The sequence below is a fragment of the Chlamydomonas reinhardtii genome (genome assembly GCF_000002595.2).
Source record: "Chlamydomonas reinhardtii strain CC-503 cw92 mt+ unplaced genomic scaffold scaffold_21, whole genome shotgun sequence".
NCBI lineage: Eukaryota > Viridiplantae > Chlorophyta > Chlorophyceae > Chlamydomonadales > Chlamydomonadaceae > Chlamydomonas > Chlamydomonas reinhardtii.
This window is the reverse complement of record NW_025061534.1, coordinates 81,217-94,415: the sequence shown is the minus strand read 5'-3', so window position 1 is coordinate 94,415 and position 13,199 is coordinate 81,217. Positions and strand designations below refer to the sequence as shown.

The following is a 13,199-nucleotide window of genomic DNA, read 5'->3' as shown; positions in this document are numbered from 1 at the left end:
ACGCCGGAGCTACTGTACGGACAAGTTGTTGGCTGGCTGGAACTTTGCTGACACGCATTCCTCAGTTTGCTGACGCGGTGGGCGAGGCGGGGTGGGGCAGGACAGGGCGGAGCGGGGCGGGGCGGGGCGAGGCGGGGCGGGGCGGGGCAGGGCGGGGCGGGGCAGGGCGGGGCGGGGCAGGGCGGGGCAGGGCGGAGAGGGGCGGGGCGGGGGCAGGGCGGGGCCAAGTAGGGGGGCGGGGTGGGGCGGGGCAGGGCGGGGCAGGGCGGGGCAGGACGGAGCGGGGCGGGGCGGGTGTGTGATGGGACAGTGGTAAGGCAAGTTGGCGAAGTCCCGTAGGGTGCAGGGGATTTCCATACCCAACAAATGGCAAACAATTGGTAGCGGCAGGTCAAGAGTGCGCGGCTGGTCGAACGCCGGAGTTACTGTACCGACGAGTTGCTGGCTGGCTGGAAGTTTGCTGTCGCGCATTCCTCACGCTCCGGGTCGCCCGGCCAGGCGATAGCACCACACAGACACACCGCAACGCCACACTCGCGAGGCAGAGCCGCATCGCACCTGCAGGAAGGTGACCGGCGTCCACGGATGAGCACCAGAGGCAGCCGCAGAGAAAATGCAAACGGAATGCAGCAAAGCAATGGCGGGGCGGGGCGGGGCAGGGCGAAGTAAAGTATGGGGGCGGGGAGGGGTGGGGCAGGGCGAGGCGAAGTACGGCGGCGAGGCGTGGCGATGCAGGGCGGGGCAGGGCGGGGCAGGGCGGGGCAGGGCGGGGCAGGGTGGGGCAGGGCAGGGCAGCGCAAAGTGCGGGGGCGGGGCGGGGCGGGGCAGGCAGGGCAGGGCAGGGCGGGGCAGGGCGAGGCAGGGCGGAGTAAAGTGGTGTGGCCGAACGACCACCGGCCGGGCCGGCTGTTGCTCCTTGGCCAGACCTCATCCTCTGCGTTCTAACCTATTGTACTACGGATGTAAGCTTCTAACTTAGTGTACTAGGAAGGATGTAAGAAGGAGAAAACGGCCTAACCCGGTGATGTAAAGTACTCTGCACTCCTGGACGGCTTTGGGTGTCGGGGTTGACCCACACGGGTATGACGCCGGTCTGGAAAAGGGGTAAAACGGCATGTGGTGTTTGACAGGGTTTGCGTTGCGGATCAGACCCCAACTTTTGGCAGCAGCTCGGGAACATACGTGGCTGACGTGCTTCTGTCTGATCCTCATCGCCAAGTAGCTTAAAACCCGCCTGGCGTCCGGGGGGTGCGTTCCGGCCTGCTTGGCACGGTCGGACACGGTGGTCGGGTCGACCACTGAAATAGCTACCGGCGTTCAATCCATATTTGTTTAATACTACTGAGACCTCAAATATCTTGTTTGTGGCCGAGTAAGTGATGTCGCGGTCAACATGCTCGACAAGCTCGCGCAGACCGTTTGCTTTAACGCCAAACTAGATTGCCGTCGACTATGCTATACGTTATAAGGCTGATTAGATGGTCAGGGGCTTTACAGTGCGACCCTGGCGAAAGCATGCCTCGCGAAATGTATGTGCCGACAGGCATCTTTTGCATCCGTATATGTCATATAACTTAATTCCGGAGAGAGGGAGGCTAAATCTGCGCGAGCGCGGAGAAACACGTGTGGACACGTTTTTGCCCCTCTCCAGACCGGCGTCATACCCGTGTGGGGTTGACCCCTGATTGATTTTTATAGGCATTAGTCAATATGGACAGTGTGGCTAAGTTCAAGTACACAACTCGACGAGTTGACGAAGATGGGTTTGCATCACCCGGCCGGGGGACGCGCGACCACTTTCTCCAAGACACCCGGAAAGCCTGCACTTCTGCGACAAGTACACTAAATGCATAACAGACTATTGATATCAACCGCTAAAGCCATGCGCCGAGTGACAGCAGTGACCGGAGGGGATCATTGCTGCCTCGGTCGACACAGCCAGCTGCTCAGCTGCATTCCTATGCTCAGGAAGCATACACTACATGCAACTACATTACTAAAGTAATTTTACAGCTCAGGAAGCGCGGCGCTCTCAGCTCGGCCGTCAGGGTTACTGGGGGGTCCAGGGGGTCGGCACGGGGGTCGGCAAGGTGCGAGGCCACCCCAAGGACCCCACAGTCCTCGCCCCAGACTTCTCGCCCCTGTGTTCCCACGTAATACACACCACATTTGGGAGCTATTACAAGGCTTTCTGGGCTGGCCAGGGTACAGGGGCCAGGTGGGTGCGGGGGGGGATTAGGGGGGGGGATTAAGGGGGGTCGGTGAGGTTAGGGGGGAGTCAAGGGCGGGATCGCAAGGTCTATGCCCAGACTGTCGCCCCGATCATGAATTGACATCCCATTACACATAATAAGGTCCCTGGATGGTGCTCGGGCATAATTTTGAGCGAGAGCTCAAGTTGAAATGGGCGGTTTTAAGTGGAGCTTCTAGTTAACTTGAACGGAACTTAAAACAGGTTTTGAAGGAGGGATGCGGAGAAATAGGCTGGCGAGTAAGAGCACGCGGGGTAGGCGAAGGCCGAGGAGAGAAAGGCGGTAAGAACCGCCGCGTGTCGAGAGGGCGCCTCATGCGTGGACCTGGGATGGAAGGCAGACTGTTCCGGTTGCGCTGGTACCGCTTGTAGTTTTAATTTACTTTGCGTTTGTAGCACTTCAGCCGTAAACGGCTCTTGGAGCCGAGGGCTAGTTTTGTTTCTAACATGGCTCTTCCGAGCACTATTCCCGCTATTGACGCGGAACTGAAACGCCTCGGGCTATCGGCGGCCCAACAGTCTGCCTACGACTCTAGGCTGGCGCAGATTGAGGCCCGGCGTCAGCTAGCGACCAGCACCATCGAGGCGCTGCCCACTGGGCGTAGAACGCGCAACAGCGCGGGCGCGGCTGTCAACCGCGCCGAACAGGTCGCAGCAATTGAACAGCTTCGTGATCAGGATATCGCGAAGCTGGAGACGGCCGCGTTTAAGCAGCTGAAGGCGCGCATGCAGCAGATCCAGGACCTGGCTGCGCGCAAAGCAGAGCTGGTACAGCAGAAAGAGGAGCTGGAGAAGCAGCTGAAGCTGATCAACGGGGATGCGGATCAGGAGGACGACCTGGGCGAGTTGGCGCTGGGCGCCGAACTGCGCGATGACGACGAGGACGGTGAGCTGGGCGCGGGGCAGCAGCAGGGCAGGGGACAGCAGCAGCAACAGCAGCAGCAGCAGCAGCAGCAGCAGCAAATGACGGAGAAAGCAGCGCAGCAGACGGTGGGGCGCGGGAAGACGGCGACTCAGCTGCGGGTAGGGACCGGCGCTGTTGGCAGGGCCGCGGCCAAGCCCGTTCGCCTGCCGCCTCCCCCCCTGCCGGAGGCGGAGGAGGACGACTTCGTGGAAGTCAGCGAGCAGGACGTGGAGACAGCAGCACTCCGGCGGGTCGGGATCTCTGCAGGCATCAGCGGCCCGGCCGCGGGCGGCCGAGCGGGCCTGCGGACCGTTCCGACCGTTCCGGCGCCCACACCGGCGGCTGCGCGGCAGCCGGCCGTCGTGCGCGCGGACGCCGTCAGCGACATCATGCAGGGCCTGGAGAAGGACATGCACCTGGAGTCGGTCCTGAACACCGCGCCGGCGCTCAAGGAGATTATGACGGCGGCCGGCGTCACGCTGGCGGGCAGCACCGTGCCGGCTTTCCAGCGACACCTCCAGAAGAGCATTCGGGCACTGGAGAAGGAGCAGCAGGAGCAGCAGGAGCTGGCCATGTGCTCGGCCCTCAGCGCGTCTGAGAGGGCATCAGCGGCGCTGCGCGGCATGGCCCTGGCGAAGCAGGTCACAGAGTTGATCCGTTTCGAGCAGCTGCTGCCGGACCTAGTCAGGGCCGCCGGGGGCAGTTTCCCGGCTTTCCTGGAGGCCATGCGCCACCCCAAGCCGGAGGTGAAGCAGATGCTGGAGGGCGCGGCGCTGCTAGAGCAGATCAAGGCACGCCACCGGCCGGTGACAGCGGGAGGCGGGGAGAGCTCCTACGGCGAGGAGCCGGCGCAGAAGCGGCAGCGGCCGGCGGCGACGGACCCGCAGCCGCCGCCGCCGCCGCCGGCGGGGGGCAGGGCCTGCGGCGAGTGCGGCGCACTGGGCCACAGGTTCCGGGAATGCCCTGTCCTGGAGGCCATGGCTCCGCGGCTGCGCAACGCGCGCATCGCAGAGCTGCAGAAGCTCTACCCCCCGCGCCGTTAGGGCGCGGCGGGGCTCGTTGCCGGCCGCCGCAGGGCGCGGCCAAGGGCACGGGCGGTGCAGGCCGCGCCGGCAACGAGCCCGGCAGACGCGCGCCTGGCAGAGACGGCGTCGGAAGGTGCGTGGGGACCCGTCTGTTAAGACACGTTTTGGGTTTTTCGCTTTTGGTAGAGTCAGCCCGTGGCACGGGGAAACAGCCTCCGGGTGGGCGCCCGGGTGACCGAGAACGCCCACGGTTTGGGTAATCCGGGCGAACAAAAACCTCCCGGGGATTGGTGCCCGGGTGACCGAGAACGCCCCCGGTCTGGCGCCCGGGTGACCGAGAACGCTCCCGGTCTGGCGTCCGGGTGACGGAGATCGCCCCCGGCTGAAGGCCGGGTAACATTTATGCGTATGATTGGCCTCGTTTTTTCCCACAGGTAGTGCACGCGCAGATGCCGCAGACGCGTTGGTGCACGAGACTTTGGCGGAGGAGTGGCTGCAGTCGGCGGCGGCCGAGGCCGCGGCCGATGTTATGCGGCGGGCGGCCGCACTCACCCAGACCCAGCAGCAGAGGGCAGACTCGTCGCCCGCCGCGCAGCAGACATGGTTCGGGCCAGACGGCGTGAAGCTGCGCACGGCAGCTTGGCAGGCTCACGGGTTCGATTCCGCAGCCATCAGAAACGAGATAGTGTGGCAGTTTGACGTCGAGCCGTCGCCGAACAGTGTGCGCAATCACTCGTCGGCACGGCAACAGCAGCAGCAGCTGGGCGCGCACTTGGCCGCCATGTTGCGGGACGGCATCATCGAGGCGTACGACAGCGCAGAGCACGGGCCGGAATCGGCGTTCGCGACAGTCGTAAACCCATTACACGTGGTGCCCAAGGGTGACAGCATCCGCCCAATCATCGATCCCACAGCGTCCGGCGTCAACGCATGCATGCGGCAGCTTCCGTGTAAGCTCCCGGACCTGGCGGAGTTGCTGCAACATCTCCCGCAGTACGGTTACCTGGGCAAGCGGGACCTGGCGTCGGGCTTCCACCACTGCGTGCTGGCACCGGAGGCACGCCGCTTCATGGCGTTCCGCAACCCGGCAACGGGCGCTTTGCAGCGGTACGTGGCCCTGCCGTTCGGCGCCAGCCAGAGCCCGGCGATCTTTTGTGAGCTCACAGCGGCAGCGACCACCATCTTCCAGTCAGAGTGCGACCGGCGCGGGCTGCAGGTCCGCATTTTCACGTACTGCGACGACTTCATGATCATCGGGCAGCAACACGCGGACGTGGTGGGCGCCTTTGCGGTCATGGACGTGCTAGGCGCGGAACTCGGCTTCACCTGGAAGCTAGAGAAGGACCAAGGGCGGGACACAGCATGCCAGCAGCTGGAGTTTTTGGGCATGATGTTTGACACGGTGCGGCTAGAGATGCGCATCACGCCGGACAAGCGGCAGCGATACGCAGCAGCGATACGCGCGCTGCTGGACGCAGCGGAGCAAGGGGCGGTGCAGCGGCAGGATCTGGAGTCAGTCGCGGGCAAGCTGACTTTCGTGGCGCGGGCGTGCCGCTGGGGTTACACTTTCCTGCAGAGCGTGTACGACGCCCTATTCTCGCTGCAGCAGCCGGCACCACGCGTCTTATCGCTGGAGCCGGCGGCGCTCGAGGACCTGCAGTGGTGGTGGGAGGTCCTCAGGGCGGACTCCTCCGTTTGGGATGGCGCCCGGCAATGCACGGTCGCCGAGTTGGAACTGGTGCGGGGGGAGTTCGCTGACGCTCAGAGCGGCGCCGTAATCTTCACAGACGCCAGCGGGGCAGGCTTCGGCGCTGCGTGGGAGGAGGCAGAGCTACAGGGGGTGTTCAGCGCACAGCAGCGTCAGTCGCACATCGCTTGGCTCGAGCTGACGGCGGTGGTGAGGGCGCTGCAGACATGGGCGCCGCGGCTGAAGGGCCGCAGGGTCCTGGTGCGCTGTGACAACACGCAGGCCGTTGCCGCGGTCAACCACGGCTCCACGCGCGTTAAGGAGGGGCGCAGCTTGTGCAGACAGCTGGCAGAGCTGGCGATGCAGGCGGGTTTCGAAGTGCGCGCAGAGCACATTGCGGGTGTTGCGAACACGCGAGCCGACCGTCTCAGCAGGCAGCTGGCGCAGGCGCGCGACCAGAACCTGCGCCTGAAGCCAGCTGTGTTCCGCAGCCTGGTCACCACGGACGGCGGCCAGTATCGGCCCACGGTCGACTGCTGCGCAGACGTTCTGGGCCTCAACGCGCAGCCGGGTTGCGCCGAGTTCTTCAGCCCAGAGCGATCTGTGTTGGGCCAGGAGCAGCGGTTGGCGGGCAAGGTGCTATGGGCGTTTCCCCCGGTGTCGCTGACTGGAGAGGTGCTGGCGACGATAGCGGCAGCAGCACAGCTAGACGAGCGGACGCGGGCGACAGTGGTTGTGCCGTACCAGCCCAGCTACCCTTGGTTCCAGCAATGGGTGCGGGGACCAGGCTGGAGAGGGACCGTGTTCAAACCCGTAGGCATGCTCGGCCGGGGCCGCAAACTGTGCCTGTGGCCTTGGGGGGAGGAGGCAGACGAGGCGCCATACGATTTTGTCGTTCTGCGTGTACACTGACACTCGGACGCCGAGATGCACGCAGGGTTCGCGGCGGCGGCGACGATGGGACCGTGCGTCGTCTGCATGCGCCGCTGCGGCCCGGGAGACCTGCGCTGTGAAGATTGCGGCACGCGAATGCACCGCAGCTGCATCGGCGCCAAGAAGTCAGCTTATCCAGGAGGCTGGTTGCAGTGCACGGACTGCACGCTACGGGCGGTCGGGATCGGTAGCAGCGGTAGCGAGGCAGCCCGGGCCCTGGCGGACGAGTGGGTGGCCGCCACTGGCAGCGCAGTAGCAGAAGGCTCGGCGGGGGTCTATGCGACAGGGCGGCGGCGCTACGTGGGTTTCTGCAGCAAGGTCCTAAACTTGAGCGAGGCAGCAGCACTACCGCCGGGGAAGAAGGGAGACCTCAACCCCCACGCAGTGTGCCTTTTCCTGATGCAGGCAAGCCAGCGGCTGGCGTACAAGACCCTGCAGGGCAACATCAGCGCACTGGCGGACTGGCAGCGGTCGAAGGGGCGCAGCGGCGAGGACCTCATCAGCCAGCACCCGCTGGTGCGCCGGACGATGGCGACCCTGCAGCGGGGCAGCGGCGGCTCGCAGCAAAAGGCGCCGCTGCCTATCTCCCTGCTACGGCGGCTAATCGCCTGGCTCGCACAGACGGCGGGTCTACAGCCGAACCGCGCGGAGGAGTGCAGCCGCGACGCGTGCTGGCTGGCGTTGGGTTTCTTCGGGATGCTACGGCGCAGTGAACTGGCGGGACTGGCGTTGGCAGACGTCTCGCAGCAGAAGGCAGAGGGCCCCGTGACACTGACGGTGCGCCGCAGCAAGACCGACCAGCAGGGGCTAGGCGCGCAGGTGCAGCTGGCGGCGACCACCCAGGGCAGTAAGGTGCCAATCGGCAGAATCGTGTCTCGGTATGTGGCATGGCGGCGGGCCGCGGGCGGGCAAGATGAGGACCCTCTGTTCACGGCGGTGGGGCGTGTGCGAGGGGGCTTGGCAAGGGACTGGTATACCAAGCGGTTGCGCAGCCTACTCCTGGTCTTGTGGGAGTCCGAGGCAGCCGGGGGCTTGGACGCTAACGCTTTCTCCTCCCACAGTCTGCGACGTGGTGGGGCAACAACGGCGGCGAACGCGGGCGTGCCGCTAGAGGACATCCAGGAGCATGGACGCTGGAAATCGGACGCCGTGCGCCTGTATATCAAGAAGTCGGGATTGGAGAAGCGGCGGACGACAGAACGTATGTAGAAGGGAAGGGTACGGGTTTTTGTGGGGAGCCCGCTGGGATCTGAGTGCCAGCATAGGTGGGGCTGAATTAGGCGGGCAGCGGCCGGGGGGGTCCGGCGAGTTTCGAGCTGTCAGTGACGAGAGGGAATGGTGTGGGGGGTGGTCTCTGCCCGGCAAGTAGGAATGGCCGGGCAGACCCGTGTCGGTTAATAGGCGGCGTAGAAATTTGACGGCCGCGGGGCTGGGGCCAAGGGAAGCGGCGTGCGACAGGTGTAGGCACGCCGCCCAAGTAAGGGCACAGCCGCTTACTCCCCATATCCATTTGCCCTCCCCGGGTGATGAACGCATGCAAACGTGAGCAAGACGAGATCATGACTTTCAATGCGGTTTGTTGAAAACGCTGTAATTGGTGGGTGATTGCCGCGACTACGAAGCCCGCCCTCAGCAGCCCTCCATCTCAAAGGGCGGTTTTAAGTGGAGCTTCTAGTTAACTTGAACGGAACTTAAAACAGGTTTTGAAGGAGGGATGCGGAGAAATAGGCTGGCGAGTAAGAGCACGCGGGGTAGGCGAAGGCCGAGGAGAGAAAGGCGGTAAGAACCGCCGCGTGTCGAGAGGGCGCCTCATGCGTGGACCTGGGATGGAAGGCAGACTGTTCCGGTTGCGCTGGTACCGCTTGTAGTTTTAATTTACTTTGCGTTTGTAGCACTTCAGCCGTAAACGGCTCTTGGAGCCGAGGGCTAGTTTTGTTTCCCCACCCGCCCACCCTACTTGTCTTTCTTTTCGTCCATGTGTGGAGGGTTGTCACTGTAGCACAGCGGAGTGTTGAGATCCGGTTAGTTTCTTTGTCCCGGGGGGTGGTCTCTGCCCGGCAAGTAGGAATGGCCGGGCAGACCCGTGTCGGTTAATAGGCGGCGTAGAAATTTGACGGCCGCGGGGCTGGGGCCAAGGGAAGCGGCGTGCGACAGGTGTAGGCACGCCGCCCAAGTAAGGGCTATATGTCGCGCTCGCCAGGACCCCGCCAACTTAGCCTGAAGCTATTTTGATTACATCTATACGAGAATTAATGTCGACAGCAATAGATTCAGGCCCCAAACAGCGCATATGCGAGGTATGGGCTTCGGTCAATTTCGCGACTTGAGCCCTGATAAGCATAATTTGGACCTTTGCCGACCACTTCTGGCTGATGATGATGTTGGTTATGTACCTACAGAAAGGCGTTGTCTAATCCGTGCGGTAGGATTTGCCCCGGGGCAACGTCCAACGTGCGGGTTTGGCTGGGAAAACGCACCCCCCGGACGGCAGCCCAGTTTTCACCACGGGCAATAGCGGATAGGTCGGGTCAGCATCCTTGTACGAGTTATTGCTAATAGTGAAAAGGCCCGCGGAAGAAGGGGCTCCCGTACACCCCATCCAGCCGCCTGGTGGTACCCGCGTGTGCGAACACCCGCTGGCTAACAATAACCTCATCAAAGTGCAAGGGATTAACCAGGCCACACATCAACCTGTTGTAAACACGCAACAATCCAACGCACGACAAGCAAGCAGATAAACAATACCCCGGCTTCACGCAGAGACAGGACAGGTAGAAACTAAACCCGAACGTACACGTTGCCCTACGCCTGTCTGTCAAACAGCTCAGTGACATACGTCCAGCCAGCGAAGCCAAGCATGATGGTCACCACACCAAACACCAACAAGAAAGTCACTGCTGTAAATTGCAGTCAGCACTCACCACCCACAAGGTAATAATAATAATAATACCTACGCACGGACCAAGGTCCTGCGTGCCTTAAGGAAGAGTCCCATCGAGGCTAACCCTACCGTATCTCTGTGGGACCTTGGCAAGAGGCACCCCACGCATCCACCTTCACTCAGTCCATAGGAACCGAAGTTCTGGACCTATCGGCCTACCAACTCTCCCAATTTGGCCATCGTGAAGTTTCCACGTTGCAACAATGGGATCCGAACCCAGAGAGTCGCTACAACGCTTCCGTCAGTACCGCGGACTACATACCGGAATACTGACTTGGTTCCCCGGGCAGGATCCGAACCTGCATCTATACTTGTCAGCCTCAACCCGGCCGAATACGCGCTGACTTATCGCAGCGCAGTGGAGATAAGTCTAGTTATTGCGACGTAACTGCCGTGTTGCGTTAAAGTCACGCACGGCGCAGGACGCTCGGGTACGTGCCTGCATGGGGCCGGACCGAGCTGGGTCTTGTAGGCGTCAGGAGCACACGGCGCTTTATCTGCCGTTGTGCTTCTGTACTGTATTTTCGGATCGTCCCTCTGCCGGGACGGTGACCTCAGTGTGTCGCATTTCTGTTAATCAGTGAACATGACCGACCTTACCGAAGCTCAAATGAAGCATATTGAACAGATAATGGCTGCGTATCGCGAGAAAGCTGACGCAGACGCGGCCGCTAGCGCGAGCGCGCGCAATGCGGAGACCGAGCTTAAGGTCACGATCGCTTCCGCGCGCGCGGACGCCAGCGCCCTGCAACAGCTCAACGCCGATTTTTCGTTCAGCGAGCGGCAGGTCGGCGTCCGCAGCTTCTTCCACTTTGCAAGGACGCTGCGCATCGAGCTGGCGGTGGTGATCGCCATCATGAAGCTCAACGACCCGGAGGCCATGAAGACCTCTCCGGAGATGGCGGCCATCATGGCGTCGCTGGAGCAGATGCGGCGCATGCTCGACCTGCGCCTGGCCGGCATCCGTGCCGCCATGCAGAACTTCAATGGCATGAAGCTGGAGGTCGCGGAGGCTTACTACCAGATCCTGCTCCCCAAGACCCGTAAGCAGGAGGGCAAGTGGGCCACCGGGGAGAAGGAGTTTGGTGAGGTGCATCAGGACGTGCTTGAGCAGGCGGTTAAGAGCGTGCGGCCGCCCCCCCCCCCTGCCTAGCGCCGGTGGCCGCGGCCCCTACGGCCGCGGCGCGGGCCTCGGCGGCGGCTTGGGCCGTGGGGGCGGCCGTGGGGGCGGCCGCGGGGGTGGCCGCGCCGGCGGCGAGGCCGCGGCGGCTGCCGCCGACAACTAGTTGCCTGCTAGCCTACTTGACTGCTTGCGGGGCGACCCTACGTGATTGATAGCGGGCCGACCTGTCTGTTAGGCTTGCTTGCGAGTTGCTGCTTGGATGCGGGCCCGGACGTTGGTCCGGCGCCATTGGTTGTGTACGGGTTTCATACCCTACTAATGTTTCGGATGGGCCATGTGCCCCATGGACAAATGGACAATGGACGGGCCAAGTGCCCCTTGGATGGGCCAAGTGCCCCACGGACGACGGCCAAGTGCCCCAAGTGCGCGCACGGTATCTTACCCGACAGCCACACATCTCTCATAGCATATGCAGCTCACATAATTTCGCCTGACGCCACCCGCCAGCCAGACTGCTACTACAGTGTCGCGCCTGCCAGCCCTGCCCTACGCCCCTCAACTTGCCCCGCCCTGCCGCCCACTAACTCACACTCACATCCGCCAACGCCCTCACCCTCTACTCCCCGCATATACTACGCCACACCGCCACTACTATCACAATATCCAGGTGAGCTGAATGCGCGCACGGTTAACAGAGACAGCCGCACGGAGGATTATACAACAGCTCCCAATGTTCGCCACTACCAGCCGCCGCGGACCACCAGCCCAATGAAGCCCAGCCCAGACGTGATAACTGAAGTAACTCACAGCTCACATACTGAATGCTGCATCACTCGCGCGCACGGTATCTTACCCGACAGCCACACGACTCTTGCAGCTAACGCGACAACGGCCACCTTGCCAAACATTAATCACCAAATAAAATGGTGCAACCTTTCCAATACCCAACCGCACGACGACATCCCGCCTACCACAATCCCTGACTGCCCCGCACCCTTCCATCCAATTGCCCATCGACCTGCAGACATGGACAATGTCACCCTCAACACCGAGGTCAACGACACGCACCGCAGCCTCATTCCTGCTCTCCTCAACTTCCACCTCCAGATCAAGGACCTGTCAGCAGCGCAGAAGGCGGCCATCACGGCCATGGGAGAGGACCCCACCGACGTGTACGCCATCAGCTACGAGTCCGTCCACGAGAAGCGACTGCTGCACGCGGGCGAGTACTGGGAGCTGGAGGCGACGAGCCCTGTGCCGTTCCGCGTCACCATGACGGCACTGCCGCGACAGCTGCCGCCGGGCCTGCTAACGCAGCTCGAACGGACGCCATTCTGGCGCCAAAACAAGGTCAACGGCAAGTTCAACGCGACTACCGAGCAGCTGACAGAAATGGCGCTTGTTACCATCCAGAGCCGGTATCAGAAGGCCCACAAGCTAATGTGCGACAAGGCGGAGGAGTACTGCACGCTCCACAACGTCAAATTCGACGCCTCGACTGTCGGCCGCTTCCTGCTGGCTGACGCCGACGGCAACGCGGACGACGTGTGCAAGATCGCGGCCGGGCAGCTGAAGTACTTCTTCTTCGTGAGGCGTGACCCCACACTGCAGTACTGCCCGCTGGCATCGCTTATGCCCAGCAGCAATGGCAGCAGCAGCAGCAGCAGCATCGGCTCCAACTCTGCCGCTTTCATCATCGGAGGCCTGGCGGTGGCCCCGGTGGACGACATCACCCGGATTGCGACGACCGTGGTGATGCGGCCGAACATCTTTGTGGCCAAGTACACCAACAAGCCCAAGGCCCTCACGCTCGGCACCGACACCATGGACGCCTACATGCCGCCTGCAAGCGGCCTCTGCCGGCAGCTGGAGCTCCTCTCCGGCGACTGCATTGTCAACACCAGCGGACCCAACTATGCGCACCCCGAGGCGCCCATCTACATACTCGTGTCGGCCGCCACCACGCCGCCCAACGGTGACTCGATCACGCGCGTCGAGCAGCAGCTCAGCGCGGCGTCCATGCCCGACACACCGGGCAAACAGCACCCGCAGCGCATCACCTTTGATGTGCTGCAGCTGGAGGCCTGGTACCGCATTGCCTTCTCGCAAGTCAACTGCGTCATTCAGAAGGCTGGCCCCGCCGCCGTGGCCATGGACATCGACGAGGAGGAGGAGGGCGACGGTGAGCGCCTGCAACGTGCCCCCCCCCCTCGGCAGCTGTTCTACACCCAACGTCACCCGCTACCAACATGCCTTGATAACCCCAACCTAATTAAAGCACACACAACAATCCAACACCACCCTTCCCACCAATCTGCCCCCCGTAGCCTCTTCC

The 13,199-nt window shown here is 62.8% G+C and overlaps 3 protein-coding genes across 3 annotated transcripts in view; all 3 read left to right on the top strand.

Moving 5' to 3' along the window:
- The first annotated feature begins 2,360 nt into the window (after positions 1-2,360).
- Positions 2,361-9,512, top strand: CHLRE_21g752697v5 (uncharacterized protein). Its single transcript, XM_043072892.1, has 5 exons — positions 2,361-4,193; positions 4,615-6,077; positions 6,150-6,628; positions 6,908-7,678; positions 7,862-9,512. The coding sequence occupies exons 1-5, from the start codon at positions 2,699-2,701 to the stop codon at positions 8,007-8,009; spliced, it is 4,356 nt and encodes a 1,451-aa protein (XP_042914183.1). The 5' UTR covers positions 2,361-2,698; the 3' UTR covers positions 8,010-9,512.
- Positions 9,513-10,010: 498 nt separating this feature from the next.
- CHLRE_21g752647v5 (uncharacterized protein) lies at positions 10,011-11,276 on the top strand. The gene has a single exon (XM_043072891.1). It carries the CDS (start codon positions 10,352-10,354, stop codon positions 10,892-10,894), a length of 543 nt encoding a protein of 180 aa, XP_042914182.1. The 5' UTR covers positions 10,011-10,351; the 3' UTR covers positions 10,895-11,276.
- A 414-nt stretch (positions 11,277-11,690) lies between these two features.
- Positions 11,691-13,199, top strand: part of CHLRE_21g752597v5 (uncharacterized protein) — a 2,706-nt gene continuing 1,197 nt past the window's right edge. Inside the window, exon 1 of the mRNA XM_043072890.1 lies at positions 11,691-13,050. Coding sequence (XP_042914181.1) covers positions 11,891-13,050 — 1,160 coding nt within the window. The 5' untranslated portion in view covers positions 11,691-11,890. The remainder of the gene's footprint in view (positions 13,051-13,199) is intronic.

What these genes read in the sequence shown, in the direction of transcription:
- CHLRE_21g752697v5 (XM_043072892.1), top strand. Translation starts at nt 2,699, where the DNA reads ATGGCTCTTCCGAGCACTATTCCCGCTATTGACGCGGAACTGAAACGC. An exon ending in GAAGCTCTACCCCCCGCGCC is followed by an intron (nt 4,194 to 4,614) that starts GTTAGGGCGCGG and finishes TTTTTCCCACAG; the next exon opens with GTAGTGCACGCGCAGATGCC. An exon ending in TACCAGCCCAGCTACCCTTG is followed by an intron (nt 6,629 to 6,907) that starts GTTCCAGCAATG and finishes AATGCACCGCAG; the next exon opens with CTGCATCGGCGCCAAGAAGT.
- CHLRE_21g752647v5 (XM_043072891.1), top strand. Translation starts at nt 10,352, where the DNA reads ATGAAGCATATTGAACAGATAATGGCTGCGTATCGCGAGAAAGCTGAC.